This window comes from Dendrobates tinctorius, unplaced genomic scaffold (assembly GCF_039654945.1).
Source record: "Dendrobates tinctorius isolate UK_male_01 unplaced genomic scaffold, ASM3965494v1 ptg000020l, whole genome shotgun sequence".
Taxonomy (NCBI): Eukaryota; Metazoa; Chordata; class Amphibia; order Anura; family Dendrobatidae; genus Dendrobates; species Dendrobates tinctorius.
The window spans coordinates 3,725,825-3,747,930 of NW_027361688.1; the positions used below are offsets into that span (position 1 = coordinate 3,725,825).

General features: G+C 45.1%; 1 protein-coding gene across 1 annotated transcript in view; it reads right to left on the bottom strand.

Moving 5' to 3' along the window:
• SYN3 (synapsin III) overlaps positions 1-22,106 on the bottom strand; it is a 247,764-nt gene that overhangs the window by 182,227 nt on the left and 43,431 nt on the right. Inside the window, exons 2-3 of the mRNA XM_073567487.1 lie at positions 19,526-19,919; positions 5,415-5,472 (exon numbers count right to left, since the gene is read on the bottom strand). Of these exons, the coding sequence (XP_073423588.1) occupies positions 5,415-5,472; positions 19,526-19,842 (375 nt within the window). The 5' untranslated portion in view covers positions 19,843-19,919. The remainder of the gene's footprint in view (positions 1-5,414; positions 5,473-19,525; positions 19,920-22,106) is intronic.

The following is a 22,106-nucleotide window of genomic DNA, read 5'->3' on the forward strand; positions in this document are numbered from 1 at the left end:
ACATATGTAATGTCTCAATTTATTACAACTTTTGTATTTGTAATCACTGCTCGACTTTGGGGAATAAATCGTAAAATTATCAGTTTGACTCCATGCTCTAAGAAACGAACTATGCGCCTTTTTTAGATAATCGCTACTAATTTGGGGGTTTGCCGCGGACCCTCTTAATTAACTTTTTGATTAAGTAAAGCGTGGCTGGTGGCAGCGTGGTGTGCGCGGCTGGCTAGGCTAGCTGGCAGTACAGATGGGTCTTACATGCTGAATGAGGGACTGCGGCCACAGCATTGATAATTCCCTTACTGCAGTAGTCTAATTGCCCGTGCACAACAAGCAGCCCGTCCGGCGACTAATTACCCTAGGTGCAGTTCCCTGACTGACCAGAGGGTAAGGGGAGGTGACGGAGAGCTGCGAGTTCCAAAGTGGAACTGAGAAAGTGGGATATACATAAATCCCTGCAATTCTTGGAAGGTTGTTAGCAGTGGTGGGGCAACCAAAATACTCCCCTGCGATAAATTGATAGCGCAAGATTAGCTTGCTGTATTTTTGTCACATGGTGCCAGTGGTGGGATAACTAATATAAGCCCCCACTGTGCCTGTGATAGCCGTGTGCCGGCAGTGCGTCATGTCCCTCCGTCCGCTGACAAACCCGTGTCGGTGGTGGGATCGTGATCTTATTGGTGGCACAGGGTCCGCTGTCCGGCGCAATTTGGTGGCAGCGGTCCGCCGTTCCTCACAGGGAGGCAATAATGGAGGTGATGGACAATGATGGTGGTGGGGAGAGGCAATGATGGAGATGATGCACAATAATGCACAATGATGGTGGTGGGGGGAGGCAATGATGGAGGTGATGAAATGGACAATGATGGTGGGGAGAAGGCAATGAGTGAGGTGGTGGAATGGGCAGTGATGGGGTAGGGGGAGAATGATAGGGGTGGTGGGGGAATAGGCAGTGATGGAGGTGGTGATGAGGACAATGATGGTGGTGGAGAGGGGCTGCATTATACTTTATGAGGGGGCTACATTATATTCTGTGGGGGGACTGCATTATTCTCAGGGGACTACATTATATTCTGGGGGGCTACATCATACTATATGAAGGGGCTGCATTATATTCTGTGGTGGGGCTGCATTATTCTCTCAGGGGACTACATTATATTCTGGGGGCTACATATTACTATATGAGGGGGCTACAGTATACTCTATGGGGGCTGCATTATATTCTGTGGTGGTGCTGCATTATTCTCTCAGGGGACTACGTTATATTCTGGGGGGCTACATCATACTATATGAGGGGGCAGCATTATGACCTATTAGGGGGCTACAGTATACTCTATGGGGGGGTTGCAATATACGATATGAGGGGGGCTGCATTATACCCTATTTGGCTGCTACATTATATTCTATGGTGAGGACTGCATTGTACCTTATGAGGGGGTTGCATTATATTTTGTGGGGTGCTGCATTTTACCCTATGAGGGGGGCTGCATTATATTCTATGAGGGGGCTACATTATATTCTATGAGGGGGCTACCCCTCTATGATTCTATGATTCTACGCCAACCCCTGCTACATAATTAAGACGTGTACTACCTTATATTATACCCTGATATTAGCGTGTTTTACGACACAATTGGTGGTCTTGTATTTATTTCTATGTAGCTACATAGTGGGCCCCAAGAATCATTTTCTCTGGTGGGCCCAAGGTGCTGCAGTCCGACGCTGGTTAAGAGTTACTACAACTAACAGCTAATTAACTGTCACTGTATGAATGTCGTAACCATAGAAACCTAATCTACTGCAATGGAATAAGCAACGAAGCTAATCAGAAGAACTATACTACATTTCTAATTGGAGGTATTGCCAATATTATTATTATTACACCTTCTACATATTGGGATAGGATCTTGGTGATGGGAATATCCCTTTAAGTTGGAATTTCTCTTGAAGGTGGTACTATTAGTTGAGGAGTAACTACCATCCAAAGGGGAGCAACCCTTTAAGGTAAAACTATAAGGTGGAACTACCCTTTTATTTGAAACTAGAGCTGCCCTTAAAGTGGAACTGCCATTTAAGGGAGAACTGCCCTTTAAGGTAAGGCTATGATTTAAGGTGGATCTCATCTTTAAGGTGGAACAACCCTTTAATATTTAAGGTGGGACTACCATTTATTGTGGAACAAGCCTTTTAAAAAGTAAAATGATCATTTAAGGTGGACCAGAACTACTCTTAAGGTGGACCTAACCTTTATGGTATTACTGCCATTAAAGGTGGAAATACTCTTTAAGCAATAGCTAAAACTGCTGTAAAAGTGGAACTCCCCTTAAAGGTAAAACTAAATTTTTAGGTAGGACTGCCATTTAAGGTGACGTGTGTCTCCCTGGTGTGTGCACAGCGCTGTATTGCCAGTGTGCATTGTGGGTACAGTCAGTGCTCTTGACTGTCTCCTGCTGACTGTTTCCCTGGGTCTCCGGGTAAGACGCCCCCTGGGCTCTCCCCACGTCTCCGTCTTTCTTCCATCCACATGAGGAATCCATGAATGGAGGGTCTGTTCTGGTACCAGACGTGGAGAATATTAATGGGGCGGCGGGGGTAGGGGGCGATGTGGCTGCAGAGGGACAGAAGGATGGGACGGTGGAATCGTGGCGACTATTGAGAGCGGAGGATGGGGGTCAGAGTCGCGGGGTTTTATGAAAACCTTCCCCTTTAAGTCTTGCGCCCACCGATGTGTGGCCCCGAGCACGACGCTGGCAAGGCCGAGGTCTGCAGCTGGCAGGGGCGAGAGCGGCTCCTCATTGTGCCTTCACCCTCAGAGCTCAGGATTTTTGGCGCCGCGGCACAAAAGGTCAGAGAGCAATTTTTTTTTCTGTTTTTCGCAGCTTCGGGAGGCAGAAGTTGGCACCGCGGCCACGACTGTGGGTACAGAGGACCGTCACACCGCGGGTAATACGCTACCGTCTGATTTACATTTTTCAGTAAAACTTAAAGGGGTAGCACATGATTAATAACATATGGCTGACTTCTTCCAAAAATAGCGCCTTCCATATCTACAGGCTGTGTGTGGTAATGCAGCTCTACACCATTCACTTCAATAGAGATGCAATAGCAGACACATCCTGCTGACAGCGGGGGGCGCTGTTTATTGGAACAAGACAGCCATATTTTCTAATCCTGGTGGCAAGAAATCACACAAGTACAGCCCTAAAAATGCTGAAATAGCACTAAAGCACCCACTAAATCGCCAATCAGACTCTCATTGCTTTCCATGACATCATCGTATCAGCTGCCACCACTAGGGGGAGCTCACCGTAAAAAGAATACTTTACCACTGAGTTCTATACTAAAATTATACATCTCTATATGCAGGGAGCTCCCCCTAGTGGTGGCTGCAGACAGGATCTTATAACGTGTCTCTGTATACAGGGAGCTCCCCCTAGTGGTGGCTGCAGACAGAATCTTATCATGTATCTCTGTATACAGGGAGCTCCCCCTAGTGGTGGCTGCAGACAGAATATTATCATGTATCTCTATATGCAGGGAGCTCCCCCTAGTGGTGGCTGCAGACAGGATCTTATAACGTGTCTCTGTATACAGGGAGCTCCCCCTAGTGGTGGCTGCAGACAGAATCTTATCATGTATGTCTGTATACAGGGAGCTCCCCCTAGTGGTGGCTGCAGACGGGATCTTATCATGTATGTCTGTATACAGGGAGTTCCCCCTAGTGGTGGCTGCAAATGGGATCTTATCATGTGTCTCTGTATACAGGGAGCTCCCCCTAGTGGTGGCTGCAGACAGGATCATATCATGTATCTCTGTATACAGGGAGCTCCCCCTAGTGGTGATTGCAGACAGGATCATATCATGTATCTCTGTATACAGGGAGCTCCCCCTAGTGATGGCTGCAGACAGGATCTTATCCTGTATCTCTGTATACAGGGAGCTCCCCCTAGTGGTGACTGCAGACAGGATCTTATCATGTACCTCTGTATACAGGGAGCTCCCCCTAGTGGTGACTGCAGACAGGATCTTATCATGTATATGTATACAGGGAGCTCCCCCTAGTGGTGGCTGCAGACAGAATCTTATCATGTATCTGTATACAGGGAGATCCCCCTAGTGGTGACTGCAGACAGGATCTTATCATGTATCTCTGTATACAGGGACTCCCCCTAGTGGTTACTGCAGACAGGATCTTATCATGTATCTCTGTATACAGGGAGCTCCCCCTAGTGGTGGCTGCAGACAGGATCTTATCATGTATCTCTGTACACAGGGAGCTCCCCCTAGTGGTGGCTGCAGACAGGATCTTATCATGTATCTCTGTATACAGGGAGATCCCCCTAGTGCTGACTGCAGACAGGATCTTATCATGTATCTCTGTACACAGGGAGCTCCCCCTAGTGGTGAGTTCAGACAGGATCTTATTATGTATCTCTGTATACAGGGAACTCCCCCTAGTGGTGGCTGTAGACAGAATCTTATCATTAATATATGTGTATACATGGAGCTCCCCCTAGTGGTGACTGCAGACAGGATCTTATTATGTATCTCTGTATACAGGGAGCTCCCCTAGTGGTGGCTGCAGACAGGATCTTATCATGTGTCTTTGTATACAGGGAGCTCCCCCTAGTGGTGACTGCAGACAGGATCTTATCATGTATCTCTGTATACAGGGAGCTCCCCCTAGTGGTGGCTGCAGACAGGATCTTATCATGTATCTCTGTATACAGGGAGCTCCCCCTAGTGGTGGCTGCAGACAGGCTCTTATCGTGTATCTCTGTATACAGGGAGCTCCCCCTAGTGGTGACTGCAGACAGGATCTTATCATGTGTCTTTGTATACAGGGAGCTCCCCCTAGTGGTGACTGCAGACAGGATCTTATCATGTATCTCTGTATACAGGGAGCTCCCCCTAGTGGTGGGTGCAGACAGGATCTTATGTGTCTCTGTATACAGGGAGCTCCCCCTAGTGGTGGCTGCAGACAGGATCTTATCATGTATGTCTGTATACAGGGAGCTCCCCATAGTGGTGACTGCAGACAGGATCTTATCATGTATCTCTGTATACAGGGAGCTCCCCGTAGTGGTGGCTGCAGACAGGATCTTATCATGTATCTCTGTATACAGGGAGCTCCCCCTAGTGGTGAGTTCAGACAGGATCTTATTATGTACCTCTGTATACAGGGAGCTCCCCCTAGTGGTGGCTGCAGACAGAATATTATCATGTATATCTGTATACATGCAGCTCCCCCTAGTGGTAGCTGAGATAGCAAGAATTAAATGTTTATTAGAGTTGTAGCATATATAACGGAGCTTTTGATCCAATTTTCTCTCTGGTTTTGAGGATTTATAGTTACTGTAAACACATTAACTTACTCATCTTATAAATCATTAATGAAAATTCTTAGTGCGACCTACCTGCTCCACCCGAATCTCATAATCTTTGTTCACTTTCTTCCCTCTGAAGTACTTGGCCCTGAAAAAGAAGGAAACAAATCATCAGTTGTCAAAAAAGAAAGGGGAATTATATGGAGCCTTGCAAGCGTAAAGTAGTTTATTACTAGTCATATTCAATTTATTTACACAGGGGCAGTATTATAGTAGGTATACTCTTGTACATAGGGGGCAGTATTATAGTAGTTACATTCTTGTACATGGGGGCAGTATTATAGTAGTTACTGTATATTCCTGTACATAGAGAGCAGTATTATAGTAGTTATATACTTGTACATAGGAGCAGTATTATAGTAGATATATTCTTGTACATAGGGAGCAGTATTATAGTAGTTATACTCTTGCACATAGGGGGCAGTATTATAGTAGTTATATTCTTGTACATGGGGGCAGTATTATAGTAGTTATACTCTTGTACATAGGAGCAGTATTATAGTAGTTATATTCTTGTACATAGGGAGCAGTATTATAGCAGTTATATTCTTGTACATAGGAGCAGTATTATAGTAGTTATACTCTTGTACATAGGAGCAGTATTATAGTAGTTATATTCTTGTACATAGGGAGCAGTATTATAGCAGTTATATTCTTGTACATAGGTGCAGTATTATAGTAGTTATATTCTTGTACATAGGGGCAGTATTATAGTAGTTATATTCTTGTACATAGGGGACAGTATTATAGTAGTTATATTCTTGTACATGGGGGCAGTATTATAGTAGTTATATTCTTGTACATAGGGGCAGTATTATAGTAGTTATATTCTTGTACATAGGGGCAGTAGTATAGTAGTTATATTCTTGTACATAGGGAGCAGTAGTATAGTAGTTATATTCTTGTACATAGGGGCAGTATTATAGTAGTTATAGTCTTGTACATTGGGCAGTATTATAGTAGTTATATTCTTGTACATAGGGGCAGTAGTATAGTAGTTATATTCTTGTACATAAGAGCAGTATTTTAGTAGTTATATTCTTGTACATAGGGGACAGTATTATAGTAGTTATATTCTTGTACATGGGGGCATTATTATAGTAGTTATATTCCTGTACATAGGGGCAGTATTATAGTAGTTATATTCTTGTACATAGGAGCAGTATTATACTAGTTAGATTCTTGTACATAGGGAGCAGTATTATAGTAGTTATATTCTTGTACATAGGGGACAGTATTATAGTAGTTTTATTCTTGTACATAGGGGCAGTATTATAGTAGTTATATTCTTGTACATAGGGGACAGTATTATAGTAGTTAAATTCTTGTACATGGGGGCAGTATTATAGTAGTTATATTCTTGTACATAGGAGCAGTATTATAGTAGTTATATTCTTGTACATAGGGAGCAGTATCATAGCAGTTATATTCTTGTACATAGGGGCAGTAGTATAGCATTTATATTCTTGTACATAGGGAGCAGTATTATAGCAGATATATTCTTGTACATAGGGGCAGTATTATAGTAGTTATATTCTTGTACATGGGGAAGTATTATAGTAGTTATATTCTTGTACATAGGGGCAGTAGTATAGTAGTTATATTCTTGTACATAGGGGGCAGTATTATAGTAGTTATATTCTTGTACATAGGAGCAGTATTATAGTAGTTATATTCTTGTACATAGGGGGCAGTATTATAGTAGTTATATTCTTGTACATAGGGGGCAGTATTATAGTAGTTATATTCTTGTACATAGGGGCAGTAGTATAGTAGTTATATTCTTGTACATAGGAGCAGTATTATAGTAGTTATATTCTTGTACATAGGGGGCAGTATTATAGTAGTTATATTCTTGTACATAGGGGGCAGTATTATAGTAGTTATATGTTATATTCTTGTACATAGGAGCAGTATTATAGTAGTTACAGTATATTCTTGTACATAGGGGGCAGAATTATAGTAGTTATATTCTTGTACATAGGGAGCAGTATTACAGTAGTTATATTCTTGTACATAGGAGGCAGTATTATAGTAGTTATATTCTTGTACATAGGGAGCAGTATCATAGCAGTTATATTCTTGTACATAGGGGCAGTAGTATAGCATTTATATTCTTGTACATAGGGAGCAGTATTATAGCAGATATATTCTTGTACATAGGGGCAGTATTATAGTAGTTATATTCTTGTACATGGGGGCAGTATTATAGTAGTTATATTCTTGTACATAGGGGCAGTAGTATAGTAGTTATATTCTTGTACATAGGGAGCAGTATTATAGTAGTTATATTCTTGCACATAAGAGCAGTATTATAGTAGTTATATTCTTGTACATAGGAGCAGTATTATAGTAGTTATATTCTTGTACATAGGGGGCAGTATTATAGTAGTTATATTCTTGTACATAGGGGGCAGTATTATAGTAGTTATATTCTTGTACATAGGGGCAGTAGTATAGTAGTTATATTCTTGTACATAGGAGCAGTATTATAGTAGTTATATTCTTGTACATAGGGGGCAGTATTATAGTAGTTATATGTTATATTCTTGTACATAGGAGCAGTATTATAGTAGTTACAGTATATTCTTGTACATAGGGGGCAGAATTATAGTAGTTATATTCTTGTACATAGGGAGCAGTATTACAGTAGTTATATTCTTGTACATAGGAGGCAGTATTATAGTAGTTATATTCTTGTACATAGGGGCAGTATTATAGTAGTTATATTCTTGTACATAGGGGGCAGTATTATAGTAGTTATATTCTTGTACATAGGGGGCAGTATTTTAGTAATTATATTCCTGTACATAGGGCAGTATTATATCAGTTATATTCTTGTACATAGGAGCAGTATTATAGTAGTTATAGTCTTGTACATAGGAGCAGTATTATAGTAGTTATATTCTTGTACATAGGGGGCAGTATTATAGTAGTTATATTCTTGTACATAGGGGAAGTATTATAGTAGTTATATTCCTGTACATAGGGCAGTATTATATCAGTTATATTCTTGTACATAGGGGCAGTATTATAGTAGTTATAGTCTTTTACATAGAGGCAGTATCATAGTAGTTATAGTCTTGTACATAGGGGGCAGTATTATAGTAGTTATATTCTTGTACATAGGGGCAGTATTATAGTAGTTATATTCTTGTACATAGGGGGCAGTATTATAGTAGTTATATTCTTGTACATAAGGGGCAGTATTATAGTAGTTATATTCTTGTACATAGGGCAGTATTATAGTAGTTATATTCTTGTACATAGGAGCTGTATTATAGTAGTTATAGTCTTGTACATAGAGGCAGTATCATAGTAGTTATAGTCTTGTACATAGGGGGCAGTATTATTCTGTAACTGAAGTGAGTAATCGGGTGAACACAAATGAAGGACAATAACAATACCCATAGACTGAAGTCACATGAACACTTGCTGGAAAAAGCGACTCATACATCAGACTTTGAAATGTTTTACAAAATATAATATTCACATATTCCTGGCAAAAACTATGAGCGCTGCCGAGTTGTGGACTTTGATTTTTGTCAGAGATTGATCTTGGAACCGCTTTGGGCATTGAAACTCGCCAGTGACTTAAATGCAACATGTTTGATATCATGGTGGCTCAGTGGTTAGAACTTTACGGTGGCTCAGTGATTAGCACTGCAGCCTTATCAGTGCTGGGGTCCTGGGTTCAAATCCCACCAGGGATAGCACCTGTAAGGAGTTTGTATTCTCTCCCTGTGTTTGTGTGGGTTTCCTCTCACACTTCAAAGCCTGATAGTGAATGCCAATGGGGACATTAGTGTGAAAATGAATGGTGTTATATATGTGAGTGAAATTAATACTAAATGGGGGGGGGGGAATTAGTTCTAATAGAAAGAACATGTAAAATGAGTAATAATATGTCGCCACATAGTGGCCAGATAATAATCGGTGTTTTTTCACTTTTCAACATCAGGAAAATTTTAAAAAAAGTGTCTGAGATTCAGTGCAGCTGAGGGTTTGCTTCAGTCGTATTCAGTGTCGCTAAATATGTCATTTCTTATCCTCTAGTCACATCCAGAGCTGCTTTCAGATAACGGATCTCCTTTGGGGGGGATCTACACGTCCTTTATAATGCGCTGATTTGATAAATCCCCCATGAATGACATTCCAATCTGCTCCCCCAGGATGGATCGGGGGACTTCTCCCATGGGAATAAGTTGGATTCTTTTCTTTTGTGCCCTGATTTATTTTTGGCGGCGTCTTCTTTTTTCGCCTGGACCCCGCTGTGTATGTAGATCATGTCCCCTCGCGTCCCCCCCAGTATGTAGGATTAATCCGGAGACACCGCACGTCCTGGACGTCGCTGAGAATTGCCCCCCCCATTGCGAGTGTCCCAGTCACCGACCTCGGAGGATCTGGGGAGACAAGACACTACTGTATGGGGGTATTGTGTGCACATAATGGCGGCACTCTGCCTGGGAGATGCCAGGCAAAGGTGGAAAAATGTCCCAGCGGCATCATCGGGCATCGCTGGCATGGGAACTCATTCCCTTTAAGGGCGATTCAGAGGAATCTCACTCTTTACCACATGTTAATTGTTCTTTAAATAAGCAGAGCTGCAGTGTAAAGCATGGGGATACACAGAGCTTCTCCTGGTGACTTTCAGACTACCGTAGACTCCCATAGACTGTGCAGTTTAGGTTCTGTTCACACCACCTTTGTCGTATATGTTCGTCGAACCTCTAGACCACCGATGGGGATGTAATGTATGCAAATTTATGCTAAATATGCTTTTCGGAGGAGTAATTGTTTGTATTGTACGAAAACACATGCGGTGAGGCATTTTCACACACTTGTTCCTTTTTACTACACGCCTCATTCCGAGCAGCGGTCAGTACAGCAGCGACATCTAGTGGAGGAATCTGAAATTACCGCTTACCTTACAGAGCTCAGCACCACTAGGTTGAGCTCTGCAGTGTCCCCCGCACGGGTGCTGCGTTATAAATATCCGCTTGATCTTCTGCTAAAATTACCTCTAATCGGATTCAATAGGTTTAAATTAATAAATGCTGCAGATTTCATGCTTAGTGCCACCATGACGGCCAAATAATGGCGATATAATACTGCCACATAGTAATAAAAGATGTAACCGTCACCACACAATATTACCATTCACTGCCTACATAATACTACCATATACTAAGCATATAACACTGCAACTTATTTGTGCCATACAGTATTATATAATAATGCCTACTAGTGAACATATAAAAGCGCAACATAATATAATTACCATACACTGCCTACACAACGAATAATATTACAAAGTCTATACAGCAGTTACCACTTAATTGTGCCATGTAGTATGACATAATAATGCCATAATATAAAAGCGCCATACAGTGCTAACATGACACTGCCATATACTACGTATGTAACACAGTAGTCCCCACTAAATTGTATCATAAAGTAATAATAATAGTCATAATAACTTCTAACAGCTAATAAAACTACCATATAGTGCCAATTTAATAGTACCATATTGTCTAAATAATACACTAGGTTTATACCTGTTATATACTGTATTTCCCATTTAATAGTGTGGTATGATACGACATACATATATAAAACTGATATATTGTGCCAATCTAATAGTACTGTCATACACCAAGCTTATAACATGTAATATACTGTATTTCCCATTTCATAGTGTGGTATAGTACTGCAGATATACATAAAAATGCCGTATAGAGCCAACCAATATTACTATATACTACCTGCATAATACTGTCAGAGTAAGCATACAATATGGCGTATTGAGGCGGGCTTCCAGGGCCGCTGAGTGGAGATGGAAAAGATCCCACTCCAATGAGGACTTCATGGCATTCAAACAGTCCCTCACTACTTTCAAGGCCACACTCGCCACAGCTAAACAAACCTACTTCTCCTCTCATATCCTTCCTGTCTCACAACCCTAAACAGTTATTCAACACCTTCAATTCTCTCCTCCGCCCCCCAGCACCTCCTCCCTCTCCACTCATCTCAGCTGAAGACTTTGCCTCATTTTTCAAGGAGACGATTGATAACATCAGAGACAGTTTTGGTCAACAACCCCCAGTGCCCTTCCCCCAGACTTCCCAGCCCTCCTCCTCCAAAACCAACGTCTCCACCATTACAGAAGATCGACTCTCCACTCTACTCTCAAGATCACATCTCACTGCCTGTGCACTTGACCCGATCCCATCCCACTTCATCCCAAACCTCACCACAGTCTTCATCCCAACCCTAACCCATCTCTTCAACCTATCACTAACAACTGGTGTTTTCCCCTCAAGCTTTAAACATGCCTCAATCACATCCATCCTTAAAAAGCCCTCTCTTGACCCATCCTCTGTGTCTAGCAATCTGTCACGCCGTGCTTATCTGGGGGCAGGACCTCGGTCCCGACGTCATCTCTTCCGGAGCTGCGGCCACTCCGGGGGTGCCGTCGGGTGCGCACGCGCAGCTCTCATCCCCGGGTCTCCTCCTACATGTCACGTTTGCGCTTGCGCGCTCCTGTCAGTGCTGTATAGGGCTCGGTCCTCTCTATTGTAATGGAGGACCTGACCCGGAACCTGTAGTGGTCATGTGCTTTCTGGCTAGGTCCTGACCCGGAACCAGTAGTAGTCATGTGCTATATCAGACGACTTCCCCCTAGGGGAGGTGCCTGATTATTGTTGTGCTTCCTGGCTTGGTATGCCGTGTCCCTGCCTGGCTGTGCGCTGTATTCAGGTCCCCTGCCTTGCACACTGTTGTGCCTCTTGGCACACGCTCTGAATCTGCACTCTGCCTTGTACTTGGTTGTGCCTCCTGGCACACGCTCTGACCCTGTGTTCTGTCTCGTACTCGGTTGTGCCTCCTGGCACATGCTCTGACCCTGTGCTCTGTCTCATACTCGGTTGTGCCTCCTGGCACATGCTCTGACCCTGTCCTCTGTCTCGTACTCGGTTGTGCCTCCTGGCACAAGCTCTTACCCTGTACTCTGTCTCATCCTCAGTTGTGCCTCCTGGCACACACTCTGATTCCGTGCTCTGTCTTATACTCAGTTGTGCCTCCTGGCACACACTCTGATTCTGTGCTCTGTCTTATACTCAGTTGTGCCTCCTGGCACACACTCAGACCCTGTGCTTTGTCTCATACTCAGTTGTGCCTCCTGGCACATGCTCTGATCCTGTACTCAGTCTCTTACTCTGTTGTGCCTCCTGGCACACGTACCAATCCTGCGCTCTGTCTTATGCTCAGTTGTGCCCTCTGGCACACACCCTGCTCCTGTACTCTGTTACACCTCCTGGCACACCTGCTGCCTGGCTCAGTGCTCTGACGTGCTCCTTTCTGTATACCACGTGTTCCCTTGTCCACGCTTTACACGTTCCTGCAGACACACTCACCCACTCGTGTCTCCTGTGAGCCGGCCGCCTGGTGCCAGCAGTCGTGGTGCCTCACCCCCTGGGGCTTGCCCCTGACACTCCCTGTATAGGGGGTGGTCTTCACTAGGTCAGCTCGCCCTGGGAGGGTTGGTGTCACGACCCAGAGGGTCCACTCCAGGAGTCGTCACAGCATAATCAGGCCATGGTCCCCGCTGGTACCACCACCTCCATCCAAAAGGAACTGGTGTTCCTACAGGAGAGTCAGACCAGGATTATGGCCTTTTTGAAATCTATGGAGTCCCGTTTGTCGGCCATACAATCCGATTCTGCCCAGTCCTCGGCCCCGCACCCGATGCCGCGCCTCGGCAAGCCACCCCGATATAGTGGGGACCCTAAGTTTTGTCGAGGATTTCTGAACCAATGCCGGTTACATTTTGAGCTTTTGCCGCAGCACTATCCCACTGAGCGCGCCCAAATTGCCTTTATTGTTTCACACTTAGAGGGGGAGGCGTTAGCATGGGTGAACCCCCTCTGGGAGCGCAATGACCCACTCGTCTCTCAGCTTTCCACCTTTTTGGACACCTTCCGCAAGGTGTTCGACGAGCCGGGTCGGCTGGCCTCTATCACCGAGTCCCTCTTTAACCTCCATCAGGGTACGCTACCGGTGGGACAGTATGCCATCTGTTTTCGTACCTTGGCCTCCGAACTCGGTTGGAACAACGAGGCTCTCGTAGGGATCTTTTGGCGTGGCCTGTCCGGTCGGATCAAAGACGTACTGGCAGGTCGGGATACTCCCACCTCTTTAGAGGATCTGATCTCTCTGGCGACACGCATTGACCTGCGGTTTCAGGAACGTGCCCGTGAATTAGCCAGAGAGAGGAGCTCCTCTCACCTCCTCCGTTCCTGCTCCAAGAAGCCGGGAAACTTCTCCGCCTAGGGTTGATAGGAGAGGCCTCCCTAGGTGTACGTGATTCCTCTCCTCCCCTGCTCGTGTCCGTATTATTGAATCTCGGTGCCAAGCGTTATTCTGAGGAGGCTTTTCTGGATTCTGGCGCGGAGGGGAATTTTATCACACTCGAGGCGGTTAAAAAATACCGGATTCCTGTCAGATCCCTGGAGACTCCTCGGTCGATTGTTTCGGTCAATGGTACGTCCGTGCAGGAGACCGTTACCCAGGCCACCGAAGAGATCGAGCTGCAGATCGGAGCCCTGCGCCTGGAGAAGATCTCCTTCCTCGTCTTGTCTACCATGTCTTACACACTTCTTCTAGGCCTCCCTTGGCTACGGACTCATGAGCCAACCCTGGACTGGCGGTCGGGCGAGATACTCCGGTGGGGACCGTTCTGTCAGGAGAAGTGCCTGTTGCCCGTCCGTCCGATGAACTCTGCCGGTCCATCCCCGGCACCTACAGGTCTGCCGTCGGCTTACTGGTCCTTTGCAGATGTCTTCGACAAGAAGGAGGCCGAGACTCTGCCCCTCCATCGGCCATATGACTGTCCGATTGACCTCATTCCTGGTTCTACGCCACCCAGGGGTAGGATATACCCGCTATCCCCTGCTGAGACCCAAGCTATGTCTGAGTATATCCAGGAGAACCTTGCGAGAGGTTTTATCCGTAAGTCCTCCTCGCCCGCGGGAGCGGGATTTTTCTTTGTAAAAAGAAGGACGGCTCCCTCCGTCCTTGCATAGACTACCGAGGCCTGAACAATATCACGGTCAAGAACAAGTACCCATTGCCATTGATCCCGGAGCTCTTTGACCGACTTAGAGGAGCTCAAATTTTCACCAAACTGGATCTTCGTGGGGCCTACAACTTGATCCGCATTCGTTCCGGGGATGAGTGGAAGACCGCCTTTAACACCAGAGACGGTCACTACGAGTACTTGGTCATGCCCTTCGGCCTCTGCAATGCCCCAGCGGTGTTCCAGGAGTTCGTGAATGACGTCTTCCGGGATATGCTGTACTCCTGCGTGGTAGTCTATCTGGATGATATCCTTGTTTTTTCTCCAGACCTCTCCGCCCACAGAAAGAACGTGCGTCAAGTCCTCCAGCGCCTGAGGGAGAACCGCCTTTATGCCAAGCTCGAGAAATGTGCCTTCGAGCAAAGGTCCCTGCCATTCTTGGGGTACATTATCTCAGAATCAGGTCTCCGCATGGATCCGGCAAAGGTGTCCGCCGTCCTCGATTGGCCACAGCCCCATGGGGTGAAGGCAATCCAACGCTTCCTTGGTTTTGCGAACTACTACCGACAGTTCATTCCTCCTTTCTCCTCGTTGGTTCGCCCCATCTCGTCCCTTATCTGCAAGGGAGCTAACCCAAAGGCTTGGCCCTCTGAGGCTGAAGAGGCCTTCCAGTCGTTGAAACAAGCCTTCGCCGCTGCTCCGGCGCTTCACCGACCTGAGGTTAGTAGACCTTTCACTCTCGAGGTGGACGCATCCTCTACTGGGGCTGGCGCAGTCCTTCTGCAGAAATCCTCTTCTGGACGTTTTGTCACCTGTGGCTTTTTTTCTAAAGTATTTTCCTCCACTGAGCAGAACTACTCCATTGGCGACAAAGAGCTATTGGCCATTAAGTTGGCCTTGGAGGAGTGGAGGTACTTACTGGAAGGGGCCATACATCCATTCAAGATCTTCACGGACCATAAGAACCTGGCTTACATCCAGTCCGTACAGAGGCTCAATCCTCGGCAAGCCAGGTGGTCCCTATTCTTCGCCCGCTTTGACTTTGAGCTACATTTTCGGCCCGGCGATAAAAACGTTAGACCGTTGTAGACCGATTTTCAAAGATGGCCCACTTCATTCCTCTTCCCGGACTACCCTCTGCTCCTGACTTGGCGAAGATGTTCATTTCCCATATCTTCAGGATTCACGGCTTCCCCCAGCACATCGTGTCAGACAGAGGGGTCCAATTCACCTCCCGATTCTGGAGAGCTCTATGCGGACTCATGAAAGTGTCATTGGATTTCTCTTCCGCCTATCACCCCCAAACCAATGGGCAGGTGGAACGTACCAACCAGATCCTTACATCCTACCTCCGGCATTTTTTTAATGCTCATCAGAATGACTGGGTCGGTCTACTTCCTTGGACTGAGTTTGCCTACAATAATCACTCCAGTGAATTGTCTACCAAGTCTCCATTCTTCATCGTCTTTGGACAGCATCCCAATGTGCCTCTACCGGTATTTCCTGTCTCGGGGGTACCTGCTGCCGTTTCTCTGTCTGTGGAGTTCTCCAGGGTATGGCAGGAGACCAAAACCGCTCTCGAGAAAGCACGGGACAGAATGAAATTACACGCTGACAAGAGGCGCCTGGACGTTCCTCCATTTCTCCCTGGTGACAAGGTGTGGCTCTCTACCAAATACGTCCGCCTTAAGGTACCATCTTACAAACTGGGTCCCCGTTACATTGGTCCTTTTGAGGTCCTCAGGTGGATTAATGATGTTGCTTACAAATTGAAGCTGCCTCCTTCACTCCGTATTCCCAATTCCTTCCATGTGTCTCTCCTAAAACCTGTGGTTCTTAACCGATTTCATCCTTCTCCAGGCCACACACCCCAGCCTGTTGGCTTGGGGGATGAGTTTGAGGTGAATGACATTTTGGCCATGAAGAAGGTAAGAGGGATTCCTTCCAATCGACCATGTTCTTGGTCGATTGGAAGGGTTTTGGCCCCGAGGAGAGGTCATGGGAACCCAGGGAGAATATCCACGCACCCCAGATTTTGTCTAAGTTCCTCTCCAGTTTTAGAAAGAGGGGGCGTAAAGGGGGGGTACTGTCACGCCGCGCTCACCTGGGGGCGGGACCTCGGTCCCGACGTCATCTCTTCCGGAGCTGCGGCCATTCCGGGGGTGCCGTCGGGTGCGCACGCGCAGCTCTCGTCCCCAGGTCTCCTCCTACATGTCACGTTTGCGCTTGCGCGCTCCTGTCAGTGCTGTATAGGGCTCGGTCCTCTCTATGGTAATGGAGGACCTGACCCAGAACCTGTAGTGGTCATGTGTTTTCTGGCTAGGTCCTGACCCGGAACCAGTAGCAGTCATGTGCTATATCAGACGACCTCCCCCTAGGGGAGGTGCCTGATTATTGTTGTGCTTCCTGGCTTGGTCTGCCGTGTCCCTGCCTGGCTGTGCGCTGTATTCAGGTCCCCTGCCTTGCACTCTGTTGTGCCTCTTGGCACACGCTCTGAATCTGCACTCTGCCTTGTACTTGGTTGTGCCTCCTGGCACACGCTCTGACCCTGTGCTCTGTCTCGTACTCGGTTGTGCCTCCTGGCACATGCTCTGACCCTGTACTCTGTCTCTTACTTGGTTGTGCCTCCTGGCACACGCTCTTACTCTGTACTCTGTCCCATCCTCAGTTGTGCCTCCTGGCACACACTCTGATTCCGTGCTCTGTCTTATACTCAGTTGTGCCTCCTGGCACACAGTCTGATTCCGTGCTCTGTCTTATACTCAGTTATGCCTTCTGGCACACACTCAGACCCTGTGCTTTGTCTCATACTCAGTTGTGCCTCCTGGCACATGCTCTGATCCTGTACTCAGACTCTTAATCTGTTGTGCCTCCTGGCACACGTACCAATCCTGCGCTCTGTCTTATGCTCAGTTGTGCCCTCTGGCACACACCCTGCTCCTGTACTCTGTTACACCTCCTGGCACACCTGCTGCCTGGCTCAGTGCTCTGACGTGCTCCTTGCACGCATCCTGCTTCACTCACACCCGAACGAACGAAGTCTCTGTATACCACATGTTCCGGTGTCCACGCTTTACACGTTCCTGCAGACACACTCACCCACTCGTGTCTCCTGTGAGCCGGCCGCCTGGTGCCAGCAGTCGTGGTGCCTCTCCCCTGGGGCTTGCCCCTGACACTCCCTGTATAGGGGGTGGTCTTCACTAGGTCAGCTCGCCCTGGGAGGGTTGGTGTCACGACCCAGAGGGTCCACTCCAGGAGTCGTCACACTATCGCCCTATATCGCTTCTCCCCTATGCCTCAAAACTACTGGACAACATGTCCATCTTGAACTATCCTCCCACCTCTCTTCTTGCTCCCTCCTTGACCGATTACAATCAGGCTTCCGGCCACACCACTCCACTGAAACTGCCCTAACTAAGTCACCAATGACCTATTAACCCCCAAGGCCAAGTGACACTACTCTGTCCTCCTCCTCCTAGACCTGTCCTCTGCCTTTGACACAGTGGACCATTCCCTATTACTACAGACCCTCTCATCTCTTGGCATCACAGGCTTGGCCCTATCTTGGATTGCGTCATACCTAACAGACCGGACATTCAGCGTCTCGCACTCGCTCACCGCGCCCCCTATCCGCAAGGTTCAGTCCTAGGACCCTGCTCTTCTCCATTTACACCTTTGGCCTCGGACAGCTCATTGAATCTCAAGGCTTTCAGTATCATCTCTATGCTGATGACAGATCTACATCTCTGGACCAGATATCACCTCCCTACTAACCAGAATCCCTCAATGTCTGTCCACTATTTCATCCTTCTTCTCCGCTAGATTTCTAAAACTTAACATGGACAAAACAGGATTCATCATCTTTCCCCCATCTCACATGACCCCCCCCCAACAGACCTATCCATTAAAGTAAACAGCTGCCCACTCTCTCCAGTCCCACAAGCTCGCTGCCTCGGGGTTATCCTTGACACTGATCTCTCTTTCAAATCACATATCCAAACCCTTGCCGCTTCCTGCCGACTTCAACTCAAAAATATTTCATGGATCCGTACATTCCTCAAACAAGAATCTGCAAAAACCCTAGTCCATGCCCTCATCATCTCACGCCTTGACTACTGCAACCTCCTGCTCTGTGGCCTCCCCTCTAACACTCTCGCACCCCTCCAATCTATTCTTAACTCTGCTGCCCGACTAATCCACCTGTCCCCCCGCTATTCCCCGGCCTCTCCCCTCTGTCAATCCCTGCACTGGCTCCCCATTACCCAAAGACTCCAGTTCCAAACCCTAACCATGACATACAAAGCCATCCACAACCTGAGTCCTCCGTACATCTGTGACCTCGTCTCCCGATACTTACCTGCATGAAACCTCCGATCCTCACAAGATCTCCTTCTCTACTCCCCTCTTATCTCCTCTTCCCACAATCGCATACAAGATTTCTCCCGCGCTTCCCCCCTACTCTGGAACTCTCTACCCCAACATATCAGACTCTCACCTATCATGGAAACCTTCAAAAAGAACCTGAAGACCTACCTCTTCCGACAAGCCTATAACCTGCAGTGACCACCGATCCACCAAACCGCTGCACGACCAGCTCTACCCTCGCCTACTGTATCCTCACCCATCCCTTGTAGATTGTGAGCCCTCGCGGGCAGGGTCCTCTCTCCTCCTGGACCAGTCGCGACTTGTATTGTGTAAGATTACTGTACTTGTATGTATTATGTATACCTCCCCTCACATGTAAAGCGCCATGGAATAAATGGCGCTATAAAAATAAATAATAATAATATGATAGTTCACACTTAATATTGCCATATAGTACCATGTAATAATGCCTACACTTGAATGAATAAAAGTGCTGTATAGTGCCAACTTATATTATCATGTGCTGCCACGATAAAACAGTCATCCAAATGTGACATATGTATATAGCAGCACTATTTATTTAAATTATAGTAACACAAAGGGTCCACTTAATACTGCCATATAGTGCTGATATAATGATGATGTACGTTATAAGTGTGGAAGATTACTACTAAGACGTAGAGGTGAATTGTAAACTTACCAATCTGTATGAGCATCGTCAATGACCAGAAGGATTTTGGGTTTCAGGACCACAGGAGGGGCAGGGGGTCCGGTCTGCTCCACCAGTCCCGCAGCAGCCTGGGTCGTCTGTTTCACTGCATTGGTGATGGAGTTGAAGAGGCTGCTTCCAGATGTGGAGGTGGCTGAGACCTGCAGAGGAGGCTGCTGCTTCCGCTCCAATGCCGGAGACGCTGGAGAGCTGGTGGAGTTCTCCGGCCGCTGGAGGTCCATCATGTACCCATTGGGCAGATTAGCCACAAAGCTGCTGTCCGAGAGACGTCTGCGGAGGAAATTCATGGCTGCCGACAAGTGCAAATAGTTCTTCTGGGAGAATGTTTTTGTAGGATCTTTGCCAGTCCGACACAAACTTCAGTCTAAACAGAAAGAAAGCAATTATAAACAACTTATATAATACTGCACATTATCTACAAGAATATAACTATATATCAACAAAGAGCCATATCTCAACTATTAAGTGAAAATTAAGGACCAAAAGAGTTTTAGCATAAAAAATATAAATTTTATTGCATAATAATTAAAAACAACAGCAGAGCAACAATGCTAAAACAGGCAGTGGTAGACATAAATGGTAGATGATATCTAGAAAAGAATCCAAGTGGAAAGGGCATTACTCCTTCAAAGTACTCAATGATAAATCACATCCATGTAGTGTAAATATAATCTAGAGTGCCTTATTCATGAATCTGCCATATTTTATGTAGTAGAGGTAATAGAGAGTATATCTTTTGCCAAAGAATTTATTTTAATAAATTCACTAGAATGTTAATTCTCAGCTGAGAAAAAAATAGGACCAATATAGTGTAATGTACATAACGCCGTGAGCAGTAACCACCACACGGAGAATAGATTAAATAGGTTACAAAAAGCTGCACCAAACCTATGAGCTCACATAAAGTGGCAAAAGTTACAAATAAATACAAGTAATTGCCACAATGTGAGCCGGCATATTCACGAAGAGCAACATAAATAAATAGTTAGTTGCTCAGCAGAATAAACCACATATTAATGTGAATAAAACTGGGCGCAAATTGAAAAGAAAATGCAAATAATAACCTCAGCAAATATTGGCGCAGATAAGCCCATACAAATGACCAAACTAAGGCCAAAGCAAAGTATTCTCTACTAGGCAGAGAAAAAGACCAATTAATGCAAGTTGAACCGGATAACAATTAAGAAATAGAGTAACGTAACACTTACATGAAGTGACTATGTGCTGCCACTGCCTGCCGCCTCTACGCGCGTTGCGCCTTGGCTTCCTCAGGAATGCTGTTGTTTTTAATTATTATGCAATAAAATTTATATTTTTTATGCTAAAACTCTTTTGGTCCTTAATTTTCACTTAATAGTTGAGATATGGCTCTTTGTTGATATATACTGTTTTCTGAGTTATGCTATTACTTATTTCCCATTAACAGGGGATTTTTTTGGTACTTAAGAATATAACTACTATAATACTGCCCCTATGTACAAGAATATAACTACTATAATACTGCCACCTATGTACAAGAATATAACTACTATAATACTGCCCCCTATGTACAAGAATATAACAACTATAATACTGCCCCTATGTACAAGAATATAACTACTATAATACTGCTCCTATGTACAAGAATATAACTACTATAATACTGCCCCTATGTACAAGAATATAACTACTATAATACTGCCCCTATGTACAAGAATATAACTACTATAATACTGCTCCCTATGTACAAGAATATAACTACTATAATACTGCCCCTATGTACAAGAATATAACTACTATAATACTGTCCCAATGTACAAGAATATAACTACTATAATACTGTCCCAATGTACAAGAATATAACTACTATAATACTGCTCCCTATGTACAAGAATATAACTACTATAATACTGTCCCAATGTACAAGAATATAACTGCTATAATACTGCTCCTATATACAAGACTATAACTACTATAATACTGCCCCTATGTACAAGAATATAACTACTATAATACTGTCCCAATGTACAAGAATATAACTACTATAATACTGTCCCAATGTACAAGAATATAACTACTATAATACTGCTCCCTATGTACAAGAATATAACTACTATAATACTGTCCCAATGTACAAGAATATAACTGCTATAATACTGCTCCTATATACAAGACTATAACTACTATAATACTGCCCCTATGTACAAGAATATAACTACTATAATACTGCCCCTATGTACAAGAATATAACTACTATAATACTGCTCCTATATACAAGAATATAACTACTATAATACTGCTCCTATGTACAAGAATATAACTACAATAATACTGCCCCTATGTATAAGAATATATACAGATATCCATAAGACATGCCATGTCTGACAGATACTGTATCGTCACGTCCCTAAATGGTATTTTTTGGCATTAAGTCTCCTCTACGACTGTACTTATACCAAGAATACAGGAGAAGAATCTGAAGAAGAGATTGTTGTTTTCCCAAAAAATATTCGCTTGTCTCTTTGGCCCATAGGTGGCGCTGTCACAGCAGAAATCTACTTTTTTCCCGTCT